This window comes from Anabrus simplex, chromosome 1, assembly GCF_040414725.1.
Source record: "Anabrus simplex isolate iqAnaSimp1 chromosome 1, ASM4041472v1, whole genome shotgun sequence".
Lineage (NCBI taxonomy): Eukaryota > Metazoa > Arthropoda > Insecta > Orthoptera > Tettigoniidae > Anabrus > Anabrus simplex.
The window spans coordinates 1,576,377,865-1,576,393,293 of NC_090265.1; the positions used below are offsets into that span (position 1 = coordinate 1,576,377,865).

The window sequence follows — 15,429 nt, forward strand, 5'->3', positions numbered from 1 at the left end:
GACAAAGGGTGGAGTAGATGTTGTGGATAAAATGTGTGGGAGTTACAACATAGCACGAAATACCACACGTTGGCCACTAGTTATTTTCTTTGCTATGTTGAATGTAGCTGGCATAAATGCTCAAGTAGTGGCTATTGGGAACGGAATGAATGTCAGTAAGAGGAGACTGTTTCTGAGAACACTATCTGAGCAATTGGTGTCAAAGGAGATTAGACGAAGGAGCATGAATCCAACAGGTCTCCATTCTACACTGCGTTTCCAACTTGAAAAGTACTGACCTGCAGAGCAAGACAAAGAAGCTATAGCCACTGGAACTACCCTTCCTCCACTTGCTGCAAAGAAACAATGTGACACTTGCAAGCTCGTTAAACCGAAGATAATCACTAGAATGACAAGGCACAGCTGCAGGAAGTGTAAGGAACATTTCTGTCTGGAACACGGAAGAATGATTTGTCATGAATGCTTCGAAAATCTGGACTTGGGAAAATAAAAGGAAAGATGAACAGTTCATTCTGTATTTTTTCTTTGGTTCTGTACTACATTACATACTTTTCTGTTTTTACCTTATTATTACCTACTTCAAATTCTGTGAACAAGGTTACGGTATATCATGCTGTAATTCTTATTGTTGAGTATATTATTGTGTGTGAAATAAATACTAAATAAGAGATATGACACTGAGCATTCTTGTAATATTTGAAACGAGATAAAACAACCTGCAGGACTTTATTGTTGCTGTTAACAATCGAAATAAGAGTAAAATGAATGTCAACATTATTTAACTCAATTACCTATATCCAAACATATCTACAGGAAATGTATTTTTAAAACTAATAACACAATGGTGCCTCCTAGATGCCGTGCGGCTTATCGTGTCGAAATTAGAGCGCGACCGACGGAGGGTTAAAAATACATTATCACAGTGCCGGTTTTGATCTCATAACAGATCATCTTCAGCTGCTGAAGAACATTTAGTAGTAAAACAGCAAATACATCAATATTAAAGCATATTAAAACATCACTTATTCTAAGTTTGCACACAATTCTAATGCTGATAATATAATTTTATGATAACAAATTAAAAATATTAAGCTTTCATGCCTAGAGTTCTATCTTAAAAGTTCACTTGCACTGTTCTTTTATTTTGGTAATACACTGGATCTTCTTCCACTTAAAGATTACATGTGTTGGTCTTAATGTCTAATACAGAGAGTTCGTTTGTATAACTTTGTATTTGTGCTAGTGAGCACATATTGGTGAAAAGTTTGTTTAAAAATCTGTGGTAAAATGAGAATGGTTAAAATTGTGTGATTAATTTTCATGCAGGCAATGAGATAAATGCAAGAATTACACAAGCATGAGGATTCTACTAGTGTCAGAATTGTTTGGTTTTTTATTTGGAAGGAAGAGTGCAGGAGAATGATATAAAAAACATAGTTATGAAAAACATACTTTTTGACTACACTAACATTGACAGGGATGGAAATTCCATTTCACTGATCAATCTCAAGGATGTGTGCCGGTCTTTGTTCCAGGAACTTCATTCTTGGGACTTTCCCTATCCTCAACAAGTGTCTATATCATTTTAGCATTTCTCTTTCTATTCTAGACTGGAATCTTTCAACTCCAACAACAATCCTGGTATCATTTGGTACTCCCTCTCTTCTAGTTTCTCCTAGACATCTCCTCAGGAATTTCATCTCTTTTGCTTGTGTTCGGCTTCTTTCCGTGGTTGTCATTGTTAGTATAATCAAAAAGTATGTTTTTTTATATCATTCTCTTGCACTCTTCCTTCCAAAAAAATTCTGACACTGGTAGAATCCTCATGCCTGTGTAATTCTTGCATATTTATCTCATTTTCCGTTTTCACTTCCCAAGTATTTAAGTTTCTCTATCACCTCTAGTTCTCTGCTACTAATCAACAATTTTCTTGCATTTCATGAGTCGTCATTAATCTTCATATCAGCCTTCTCTATTTTCTTGTTCCAGATACTTCCATCACTGTGTTGGAATACTGTTTCTTCCATATCAGTTGAAGTAATCTATATAGTCATTGGATAGCAACTGGGTAACTTCATTGATTCCCAGTGATTTACTGTTCATCTTTCCAACTTGATTTCCTGCATATTTCAAGTTATTTTTCTGCACTTTTGGTTTGTGGCACATCTAGGTCCTTGTCCTGAACCTCCTATTCATTTTCTCCCCAGATCACTAAATCATTTGCAAACAACATGGCATACAGTTTCAGTATGGTTATTCTTTTTTCTTACAGCGCCATATCCACTATTGTGATGAGCAAAAGACCTAGAAAGATGTTTTTCCCCTAAGCTTAACAGCTACTGCTAAATGGTCTCCTTCAAAGGCTTCTTTAGGCATAGCTGTGACATCCAAGAGCTCTTTCTGAACTAGAACATAATACAAGGAACAGTGTTCCATTGCTTCCCTCTAGCATAAATTCAAATAAATACCAATGCAAGATTCGACCTCCCTCCCCTCGCTTACCCATTCCCTGTTCCCTACATGTAGACTTTTAGGTAGTTCAGCTTTGTATTCATTTCTGCTGGCAGGAAATACTTTAATTAACCATCACACGCTTTGATTTATTGAATTGTAATTTTCTGCGGCTGATTTAATCAATTGTGTAACATTTTGTAACATGTTGTTCTCTTGATTCCAATTCTATTGAGCTTGTTAATGCCTGTTTTCTTTGAAAATACATGTTATCTCTTGGTGTTGAGATTAGTGTATATTTTCTCACTTCCTCATATTTGCATTTTCCTGTACCTGCCACGCACTTGTCCAGGTTTCCAGCACCTTCCTGATACTCTGCTGTTGAATACTGGATTTATGATTTTTTGTACTTGTTCGAACTCGAGTCTTTGAATGACAGAGCATGCCACGGTCATGGTTTTCCAACTTGCTAGTTTGAAAATATAATGGCAGATGATCTGTGGTTTAAGTTGCTTCCTAAATTCCACCATACGTAACAGCCTTTTCAACATATTCATCCAATTGCTGATTTAATATTACCCCTGCCCCATTCTTCGCATCACTTCTTCCACTCCAATGTGGCACATACCCATTCCTAAGGTGTTTACGTATTTCTTTCCATTCTGTTTCACTCAAACCCATCATCCAGATTTCTTTCTCCATAAAATCCACCAATTCCTTTGCATGTCCCATCTTTTTTTTTTCACAATTTGCTTTACGTCGCACCGACACAGATATCTCTTATGACGATGATAGAATAGAAAAGGCCTAGGAGTGGGGAATTGGCCATGGCCTTAATTAAGGTACAGCCCCAGCATTTACCTGGTGTAAAAATGGGAAACCATGGAAAACCATCTTCAGGGCTGCCTACAGTAGGGTTTGAACCCACTATCTCCCGGATGCAAGCTCACAGCTGCGCGCCCGTAACCACACAGCCAACTCGCCCAGTGTGTCCCATCATTGTCAGGATATTTATCGTCTCAATCTTGATCTCTGTCTACAGTCACCTACTGTATTTCTCACAGTTCCCTCAGTACTCCAGCAACTTCACATCACTTGTGGGTCATGCCCTAGTATTTTCTGAGGTCTAGTTGCACATACTTATCACTATAAACTAGAGGCTGCCTATCCAGCAACTTCACATCACTTGTGGGTCATGCCCTAGTATTTTCTGAGGTCTAGTTGCACATACTTATCACTATATACTAGAGGCTGCCTATCTGAGATGGTAAAGGCTTGCTCAGTTTACCCAGAATGATATGGGTTTGATCCCTTTTCAGGAAGACAAAACAAGAAGTTAATATAAAGAACCACCTAATCGATTATTTTATGCCTCAGGCAAAACTGAATATATATTAACACTTACACAACATGTTTCGACCACTTAGTGGTCATCTTCAGCTGTATAAAGAAAAAACTAAGATGAAAAAAACATTAGGAAAATAAGCACAAGACAAAACATTTAGAAACAAGATTTCTGTTTCTAGAGGGGCACATGGTCCTTGTACTCACCGTACACCATAAGTGAGTACCTACCAGGTGAATTTCTGGGGACAAAGGCAACTTGGTATAGGGCTAACCACTCTATCTTATTTTGTGCTGAGGTTATGGGCAGTGGAAACTCTGCCTTCCACTCCTCCAACAGCCTTCATGACTTTCTTTGCATTTTTTAATCACTAGTAATAGTTTCCAGAAAAAATTAAAAAATCACTATTAACACACCGACTCCTATGTTTTGGTCATTAAAGAGTTTATTATGGAGTAGAATTGTTCTTCTGGAACTCTGGTATTGTCAGTTTTCAAATTAACATGTCTTTGTAAATAGAACCAAGATTTATTGGAAAAACAGAATGAGGTTACGATCAGTTTCTGTGTCATATGCATAAGTCAAAATCTAATCATAAAATTTACTCCTGGGATCACCTGGTTTTGGTTCAGCCACCACAGTAATTTTATAGGATTAAACTTAGCAGCTGCTGATACCATGGGCGCCCATATGACAGTTTGTGGGGGGGGGGGGGCTAGACCTAGGGATACATAGTATTTTTAATATTTTGGAAGATAAAAGGCGACTTGTATTCTGCGGTAGAATAAACCACAGTATACCCTGCCTGTTGGTGGGAGACAGTACTACCACTTCTACGTAATACTGACTTTTAAATCATTTTCTTGAAAGAAAAACACCTGACTACATTAGATTTTTGTGTTTCCCTGAGAGCTATGGGGGGCCGCGGCCCCACCTTGCCCCCGCGTATAGGCGCACTTGGCTCATACGAAAATGTAGAAAATTCCCATTTGCTGAGATAGACATTGAAGAGAGAAGATTTTTCCAGGTGACATGCTATGTCATTCTTTGCTTCATATCTTTAACTCTTCTCCATGCATGAAATATATTAGCCAACTTGTGAATTGGTGAGACCTGGAACTTGATCACCCAACTACTTCTCTTGAAATAATCTGATAGCTTAAGTGGATTCTGCATGATCTTGTGAATCATCAATTATTTCTCATTTAAGAAGAGAATTAATAGACCAATTTTCCATTTCAATTTCACCGGTAGCCTGTATATCCCATTAGGCAAGACTCCCAACTGAAATGTTAGTGCAGACCAAGCTGCTCTTCCACCGAGTTCTGCCACACACATTTCACAGATAATACCATCATCCAGTCATTAGCAAAATGGTTCACTAATTTTAAAATGAGATACATACATCACCTTGTTCTATTGAAAATACTTGCCGGTCTGTATAGACTGTTTTAAGGAGGGGCTGAGTTAATGCAGGGTTACAGTATGTGACAATAAAAAGCAGATTATCAACAAAACAGGATGTTATTGAATAGGAATTACATTGGAAACAATTTACACAATGCATTTATTTCTACATGTATGTACATAATAACAAGAATCAACATTTTCTCTGTTGGTGCAAGACTAAATTCCAGAGTGAAAAGCACCCTGTAAAATGGTTTGGCACTGGGAAGTCTTTATTTAAAAATTAACTTATCTTAAAAGTATTTATATCTGAGACAAAAATATGGATGTCTATTCATTAAAAAGAAGATGGTGGGTGTGTAGTGAGATGATGTAAAACAGTTTGGGTGCTGGGCAGCAAGAACTGATTTCTGTGTGGAAGGCTTTTTCTCTTTTGTTGTGAATGGAAAATGAGCTGAGATACAAGGAACTTGTCAACTGGATTAAATGACACACAGATTTTTTGGAGTTAAAATGGAATGAATACTTACATCCTCTTTGCACAGACTAGTATAGTTTTATCAGTCTCTTTAAAGGAGATTTAACGTCAATGCAACCATTACTTTTTTTTAAATCAACTTTAGGTTCCTATTGCATTGTCAGAGTATTTACTTTCCAGGTGTAACAGTCCTTATAAAATCATTTTTTCTTATGATTTTAAATGTCTAAGAAAATCTAGAATTGCAATGTATTGAGACAATGATATTTTTATTTTAAAAATAATTTGTTTATTTAAAGGGAAGAAAATAGATACTGTTCATGATTCTGTTGGGAATGTAACAATCCTGGTGATTAAAATAACATTAATATAAATGCCTTAAACTGATGAGAACTTATGTACACAAGAAATAATGGAGACATTATTCAGAAGGTGCAGCCTCATCACCCACAAAACACAAGAAATTGTTTATATTTTCTCGTTTCACAATCTAGTGCATTAATGATCTTCTTCCAGAAGAACTGCTTAGTTACATAGGTAAGACTATGTGAAGATCCATAGTTATAATAATGATCTAAGAAAATGCATATATTTTTTGTCTTTTTATCACTGTCAATTTGGGAAGAGATTCTTTTCAGTCACAACAAAATGTGAACGTTCTGTAAGTGAAAAATAATTTAGGTGGTAATATTTTTAAACAATGATGTGGACATAGCACTTGCACTGTGAAGTATTAGAAATTGTCCTTGTCTCATTGCTTTAACTTATGCTGGCGATGGGATAATGCCCCCTCCCCTTCTTCTTCTCAGTTGTTTCCAAAATCTTCTCTCCAGTTGCTTGTCCTGTGGAACAGATAGACCTTATTACTAAATTACCTTTATATGAAGTCTTCATTATACAGTATGTGTGACTATAGCAGTCACCAAAGACTTTAATATTACTTATCTAGACTCACAGAGCATGCTGATTCTGTGAGGAATATTGAACACATTCGCGCGTCGCCATGTTGTGGGCACTTAAGCTTTGAATGCATGGTTAGCACATTGTTTACAGTTCCTTGTGTGCTTTCATACTGAATTGTGTTGGTTAGTTGATCTGTTATAGCCTATTATATATGATGGAGTGATAATATATTGCCAAATGTTTTCAGAAAATAAGTGAGAGCTTTTGCAGTAGTTAAATTGATGGACAATATTAAAAGAGAGTTAAGTTAGGCTTTACATGTGGAATGGAAAATTATTCAAGGATGGTGAACCCTTGGGTAGCTTTTAATTGTACAGATCGCTGTCAGAAGGGATCTGTTATGTCTCCTGATAAGTGAGTGGAAATTGAACTGTTATGAAATTACTTTCAATGACCATAGTAGTGAATTAAGCAGGCTATAGGACGGTGGATTCAGAGAACATGTGGGCAATGGAATTTTGAATGGAATTTTCTTATTCTTATTCTTGGCCTTTTTCCAATTTATTGAGGGATAATTCTTAAGAAATAAACAGCGATTCTGAAATAAACATGTATATTTTTCTTACAGACTGTGTACCGGTACTAATAATTGGAAAAACATGGGCCTAGAATCCAGAAAATATGCTTGATAAATCTTGATAAAAGCCTGTCTAGTTTTAAGGCAATGCATTGCTTCGAATTATAAAAAAAATTCTGAATTTTTTTATATGTATCGTAAATCTTAATTTCACCAGGTGAGTTGGCCGTGTGGTTGGGAGCGCGCGGCTGTGAGCTTGCAACCGGGAGATAGAGGGTTAGAACCCCACTGTCGGCAGACCTGAAGATGGTTTTCCGTGGTTTCCCATTTTCACACCAGGCACCAGGGCTCTACCTTAATTAAGGCCACAGCCACTTCCAACTGCTAGGGCTTTCCTATCCCATCATCGCCATAGGACCTCTCTGTGTTGTTGCGACAAAAAGCCACAAGCAAAAAAAAAATTTTAAAAATCTTAATTTCTCCTTTTTTCACACTCATTTTATAGTGAAAGAATGGTTAAATATGCTATTCCAAAAAATGTTACTAGGCCCAGGTCTAAAATGCTCATAACAAGCCTGTGAGCTACGTGGTCGTTTTTAAGGTTATCAATTTCATGTACTGATATGATATAGTTCTGATTTCAGGGACTGTTCTCTTAATTTAAAACAGGTTAGTGGAGATTGTTCAATAACAATAAAAAAGGTGTTCAGTTTTAATGTATGCTCGGTAGTTGGTGTAGGCTGTGTCTTTTATTATCACTTACTTGGGAATGGCAAAGTTTCTCTGAGGCATTGTTGGACATTTACCGAGAATCAATGTAAAAGAACACACAGACTTTCACACTTCACGGTCCACTTTTACCACTTCAGACCTCGGATTACTACCCTGTATACAACTTCTGCCTGGCATTTGATTTAAAATTAGCAATACAGTGTTTTTGGTTTGCGAACTGACGAGAATATCCATACGGATCTTCTGTTTTCTATTGCAGTCCATTTTTAAAATATTTTCGATGTACCTAATTAACATTCGTTCTTACTATGTTATCTTGTATCATAGAAATAATAATAACATGGACAGGTGTTTTCATGCATGTGTTAATGTAAGTTAATGCATGTATTCCATGCTACGATCTCCTTTCAGCGGGCTCAGGAGTGCTCTCAACATGGCGGTACACACATAGACATCTCTTCCCCAATCACACGCTACTGGTCTGTCTTGCTCCTTCCCTTAATGCGATGTTGCCGGCCCTCCATCCCTCTCTCACATACCGACCAGAAGTGCATTTCTATTTGTATTTAGCATTCTGATGAAATGCTTATATTTGATATGATTGTGGTAATCATAATTCTTTAATTTTAATAAAATTATCATCATTTTAGCTCGTTAAGCATCTTCAGTAAATATTGTTAAGTAATAAGCATCTTCTCCCTTATGGGAAATTCCATATCCTATAAATAAATAATGATACGAGTAGTAATAATAATAATAATAATAATAATAATAATAATAATAATAATAATAATAATAATAGGCTAATGGCAATATTAGATGACAGTTGTGAATTTTTGAAAATAATTGGAGCCAAAGCAGCAAGTGAGAATAATTTTCTCAGCAATCTCGAATTACAGACCAATCACTTTCCTTAACCCACTGATGTGTACCTCTACGAACGTAAACCTTTGACATCACTTGGTATGAGCTTTACGAGCCCCTACTATATGAGGTTTTAAATACCAAGCATGGATAAACTTGGAAGAATCATTTCATGCTGGGTTTATGCCAGACTACTGGGGAAAAAAATCAAAATAGAAAGGGGAAAAAACTAATACAGTAGTTAATTCAAAAATGTCCGACTCGTTGGCTGAATGGTCAGCGTACTGGCCTTCGGTTCAGAGTGTCCCGACTTTGATTCCCGGCCAGATCGGGGATTTTAACTTTCGTCGGTTAATTCCAATGGCTCGGGGTCTGTGTATTTGTGCTGTCCCCAACATCCCTGCAACCCACACACCACACATAACACTATCCTCCATCACAAGAACACACAGTTACCTAAACATGGCAGATGCCGCCCACCCTTATCGGAGGGTCTGCCTTACAAGGGCTGCACTCGGCTATAAATAGCCACATGAAATTATTATTAATTCAAAAAAAATTACTACAAACTTAAAAACAATAAAAACAATGGTGGATATTATCTGGAGACATTCTGAAGTCCAGTGACGTGTATATTAACACTTTGATGTTTCTACATTTTTTAATCAAATCCGAGTATAGTACAAGTAGTGAATCATAGGCTTGGTAATTGGTCTGTATGAACCTTGAATCACAGCATCTGTCATAAGTGAGGTAAGGATTTGTTGTCTCTATCAGCTGCAAAATAGGGAGGCAAGTAAGCCCTTAAAATGACAAGTAAGAAAAATGAGCCCTAAAGCTCCAGATTAAGAAGAAACAAATGTCAATCGGGACGCTTCATTTTATAGATGAAGGTTTTAATAAATGAGACTGCAATATCAGGAAATGGTTAATACTGTTAATACTGTTGTTGCCCCATTCTTGCTCCCAGATTGATAACCCAACACCACTTATGAGTGTGAATAAGATTAATATACCTGAGACATTAAAACGTTATTTCCACAGATCAGAAACAAAGATTTTGCTTCTTGACAGCTCCCGCCCCTTTTTCACACGCACATGCTATGTGTTCCTGCACTGTGGTAACACCATTCACTGGTCTGCTAGTGTCGTTCTCAGGCAGGAAATAGCTATGCACCCTATAAATTATCTCCCAGGCTTGTCTATGCAATACTGCATGTCTTTTACCTTCTTCTGTCATCTCATACTTGTTCAACACCATCACCACCATTACACTCCAAGCAACAAAAAATTCCCTTAAAACTGACAAAGTGGAGAAATATCACTGAAACTTGAACCAGAACCTTACAGATCAGACACCAGAACAATACTGCACGCTATTGGATGAATATCATGCGATTTGCCAAGGCGCACACCAGTCCAAGTGCCTTCCGAAGTGGTGACTGCTTTACCTTGTGTATAATTTCTTTTTGTCATAAAAATACTTTGTACCTGAAGTGAAGGCAAATGTTCATATTTAAAAAAGAAAAGAAAAACTTAGAATAATTATTTACCATGAAACTACAACAATATCTGAAATTACTGAAAGGAAAGGCTAAGTTAAATTAATTCATAAGAAGCTTTCTTAATAAAACCACACAAAAAAATCATAATCCTTGGAACAATGATGTAGATGTAAGAAATTCATGAATACATTTAAAATATTGAACTCAAATTCATAGGTTGGCAGAACTGAGTTTTAATTCCTTTTTGTTTTTTGCTTCCAGTGGTTTGTGGTGATAGTGGTGATTGTTATTTTAAGGGGCAAAACAACAGGATTATCAGTCCCTTGTTGAAGATGTAGCATCTACTAAAAATAATTTTTTGAAACAGTCATAAAGCCGAACTTATGAAGTTAACTTTGAACATGGCTGTGACTCAAATCCATCTTGATTTGTCTTGTCAAAGCTAGTCCTACACTGGGTTGGGGAAGAAAATGTTTAAAATGTTTCAGTAGGCTTAGACTTTTGTTTTTAACTCTTTGATAAATTTGTTTTTAAAAATAAACTTGTTTTTAAATAAATAAATAAAAATATTGTCTCTTCTATGTGGTTAATATAATCTTCAATATAGTTAAAATAATGTGTGTGTTTCCAATAAACAACTACAAGTGGTGACTACGAACATTATTACAACCAGGCACGTTAACCTACAGTTTCTTGGTCATATGTAAAATCACATTACCTCATTCCATCGCAGATTATGTCTAACTATACGAAAATTAGTGAAGAAGTACAGCAAAATTTGTTGGAAGGTGAAAGTGACGAATCTGACTTTGAGGATATTGAGAATGAACCAACAGATTCCAAGTCAGGTTCAGAATGTGTGTCAGATATTCCTTTCGCATCAGACATTGGAAAGTAAATGTGATAACAAACCTGCCATACAGCAACCTATTGTAACAACGTGATCCAGTGTCACGCTTCTTGAGCAAGGAATGCCAGTATATTTTCCCTAACATTAATAACAAAAACATTTTTTAGCAGACAAAATAGGGGTCCCCATACTACAAAAAACTTAAAATTAAGCAATTTCCTCAATTGTGCTTAAAGTTGAAGGGCTAAAGAGCCCGGAAAGGTTTCAAATTGTTAGTCATGGATAGTTCTATCAAACTTAAAAAAAAAAATTTTAAATTAGAAAATCACTTCCGGCTTAAATGCTGTTCCAGAAAAACAGCCTAAAATCACGTGTTTCTTTACTTGTTTTCTTCTTGATTCACCGGGCTCGATAGCTGCAGTCGCTTAAGTGCGGCCATTATCCAGTAGATAGTGGGTTGGAGCCCCACTGTCAGCAGCCCTGAAAGCAAATGCTGGGGCTGTACCTTAATTAAGGCCACGGCCACTTCCTTCACAGTCCTAGCCCTTTCCTCTCCCATCGTCACCATAAGACCTATCTGTGTCGGTGTGACGTAAAGCCAATAGCAAAACAAATTCTTCTTGATTCAAATCCTAGCCAAATTAACTTATTTACATAATTCTTTCTGTAATATGTTCCTTCGTCATATTTTATTTACCTACAATTCGTAGCTCATACCCCTAGGATGTTTTCAACATTGAGTTGCTTGCCTGTGGATATTTTCAAGATTACGTATTCCTTCTAGACTGATGAAACTTTTGCTAGTGCATCACAGGTTCATTGTTGATAATCCATATATCTCAGTTTGTTTGCAATATATTTCAGTTTTGTGTGCAAGTGGTAAAAATAATGTTGTTATTATTTTGAATTTAGGAATTACACTTTTTGAACAGACTGTCCGTTTTTCCAGTCAAAACATTTATGCTATTTTGTGTCAACACAACATCCTTAGTGTTTTAGCTGTACATAGATATATAAAACTCGTATATCATTTCATACCTCGTGGATATTTTGCATTTTATTTAGATATGTAAAAGCTGCCAGATATGGCTGTCACAACAAGATTTAACATTGTCAGTTCTATGGTTAAATGTACTAGATTAGGTCCTTCCTACTCCAGCCTCATAGTAGGGCAATATGAAAGAGATTTCCTTGCTTGTAAGTCTTTCTCGCCTCTAGTCTGACGGAGGTTAATCGGTAATAAATAATATGTTTCTGCGGCACCATAATTAAACCACCTTGACTCATGCCTGAACTTCTCTTGCTTTCCCCAATGCTAACCACCATCTCCACAGTGGCTAAATAGACATCTCTTTTTCCATCAAATCCACCAACTGTTGACAGTATCTCCACTGTGACAGCATATTTCATCCATAGCATGTGTAACATTCATTACCTTTCAGTCCTGCCATCCAAGGAAAATTAAATTATTCATCCTCTGGAACCCATGCCTCATACCACCTCCTGCCTAGAGTAAGGCCTTCATCTCTCAAGGTTACTCCCAACTAGCAGTGGCATATACTGAGGGCTACCAAGGCTATCAGCAAATCCAAAATCTTAAATGAGAATGATGGAAATCTAAAGCACATTAATGTAAGTATCTGACACATTGTTCCATTTGCAAAACTTGAAAGCAATGAAAAAAATAAAGTCACACGTATTTCTGAGAGCAAGGCATCAGAGACTGATATTGCAGTCCAAGCGCTGCGTCCCTCTCTCCTCAACACACCTTGTGCGGCTTGCTGCTGTAGGTCCGATAGGTGCAGAGGGGGATAGGTGTGCTCCATCAGATCACCACTGCTAACTAACAACCATGCGTTCCTCATCATATTTACTTCCTCACCTAATACTTCTGACTTAATTAGATAGATAAGAGTTCTGGTATTTTACTCCCATTTACTTCTACATCCCTGTAGGAAGACACTGCAGGGCTGCTTTTATAGGAGGAATATAGTTTTATTTTTATACGTAGATCTGCTAAAATGAAATACAATATTTCAAGTTTAGTGTTCTCTTTTGTTGGCTGGAATAGAACCCTTGATGATGGGTTGGACACCACCACTGATCTCTCGAGGAAACTATTAAATCAGTAACAATGGGTACGACTGCTGGTAATGCTGTAAAATTCAAAATTTTAATTTAACAATAATAATAATAATGATGCATGGCTTCTGTATAGGCTTGGTGGTGACCTAATGAGGATAAAATGAATGATGAAGATGTCATAAACACCCAGTCCCCAAGCCAGGGAATTAAGAGTACGAGGGGGTTGATTCTGAGAATTGAACCAGAGCCATCAGATGAAAGGCAAGCATTCTGTCTATTTAGCCACATACCTGGACTTGAATTTGCTAAACCTTTGGCTACCATCTCCAATGATCAGGTGTTGATTTTTGACAGTAGCCAAGACCAGGGCAGTAGCGTGTGAAACATCCTTGACAACACAGCAGGCCAGGTTACTCCGTTGGCTATTGGCTGCAGCTCAAAATGCTTAAGGCTTGACATTCACTAAACCAACTATCGAAAGGGATAACCTAAGTCTAGTGGTAGCCCATATCTTGATGCCAGCATACGCCACTGTCAACTTACTAATTGACCGTCAGATTGCCTGGACTATGAATTGTAGCCACAGGCTCACCAAAGAACTAAAATACCACCTACCATCTTTGTACAAAACCAGTAAGGTCTTAAAGCAAATATTCAAACACATCTTATCCTCATTCTACACATCGAATTTTCTTCTCAAAAACTCCACTTTTACTTTCATGTAATCCTAACCTAAAAAATCATTTTCACTTACCATGTACTGTATCAGCCTCCACCCCGTCCTGGTTCTTTCCAATGGGACATAATCATTGTAGGAATTGTCCTTTGTATTACTTTCATCAGCAACAAAAATAACTCGTACTGGTACGCTACAGAGTGTCATCCTGACTGGACATTTACCAACATCATCTAACAGCTAAATTGGACTCAGCCCAGCCCTTTACTTTGGATAATGTTTTATAAGAATTGCCTGGCTTCTCAGACCTTCCTTGGAAGATTATGAGATAAACGTTTTAATTTCAAATTTTTAAGCTTGATATGTATCAGAGATTAACTTGGTTGACAGTTTAAAGCAAAGCAAGAAGTAAATTTAGGTGTTATCTTTAATTCATTGTTGATTTTGAGCCTCTGTATATTGTATTCTTGGGAATGGCCAACATATCCTGTAAAATAAGGTGAATGAGATTAACAGTGAATTACATGTGTCCTCCGTGGAGTTAGGTGGTAGGGTAGGCTAGTTGGAATATCATCAACAGCTTCACGGTGGAACAGTCCGAACAGTGGTCTTCCACTCCCAACATCCTCGGATCTTCGTCTGCTAAGGAAACCCAATCTGTAACAGTTGTTTGAACCATAAAATTATTTTGGTGATTGAAACAAAATGAAAAAATTAAGGATTTATTGTAAAATGAATCTGTATTACAGTATTATCTGTACAAGATTACTTATAAGGTATGCTTATTTAAAAACATAACATTGTGATAGCATGTTGTGATTAATGTCTGATTTCATCAATGCAGTGCCTCGTACTTTATCCTACTTTTAAGATTGGTTTGGAGCTACTCCTATTAGAGAAAACAGATGCACTTTGCCTTATATTGGAATTTTAATCAAAGAAGAATATGTCTGTATAAAATTTACAGATTTTTTGAAAACAATATGGGCTGATTGCAATGCTGTGAGTGATTTATGAATTATTACTAAATATTTCAATGAAGCCATGATACTGTATAGGCTTTTGGGCTTATGTCATGTCAAGAAAATAAGGTGGAGAACTCATGGACAGTCAAGATTTCTTCTGAGGATGCAGAGCACAGTTCTCTGCGAAACATAAAGAATTTCACCATATTTTCTTGACACAGCATAGGCGCAAAAGTCTATACAGTATCATGTCTATAAGTATGGGCCGTGAAAGCATCAATGGCAACATATTTAAATGAATTTTGTGCAATGCTTGTTGACTGATGATCAGAAGAGAATTATATTATTACTATGGCCTTAATTAAAGTAACAGCTGGGCAGCGAGACAGTACAGAGTTTTGAGCAACAGGTGGGACTTTTATTTATTTATTAACAAATATGGTGTTTCCAAAAATTGTACTCTCTGGGACAGATGATGTTGTTGACACTTTTATGAATCTACCAACACAAAAATATGAATTAGATCTTGTTATTGAAGTGATAGAAGCCTGTATATATAGCTGTCCTGAAAAACAGATGCTATGCACAGAG

General features: G+C 36.8%; 1 protein-coding gene across 1 annotated transcript in view; it reads right to left on the reverse strand.

Moving 5' to 3' along the window:
* Nucleotides 1-5,311: 5,311 nt before the first annotated feature.
* Nucleotides 5,312-15,429, reverse strand: part of PsGEF (Protostome-specific GEF) — a 603,069-nt gene continuing 592,951 nt past the window's right edge. The window contains exons 26-27 of the mRNA XM_067138170.2: nt 14,398-14,530; nt 5,312-6,523 (exon numbers count right to left, since the gene is read on the reverse strand). Coding sequence (XP_066994271.2) covers nt 6,446-6,523; nt 14,398-14,530 — 211 coding nt within the window. The 3' untranslated portion in view covers nt 5,312-6,445. The remainder of the gene's footprint in view (nt 6,524-14,397; nt 14,531-15,429) is intronic.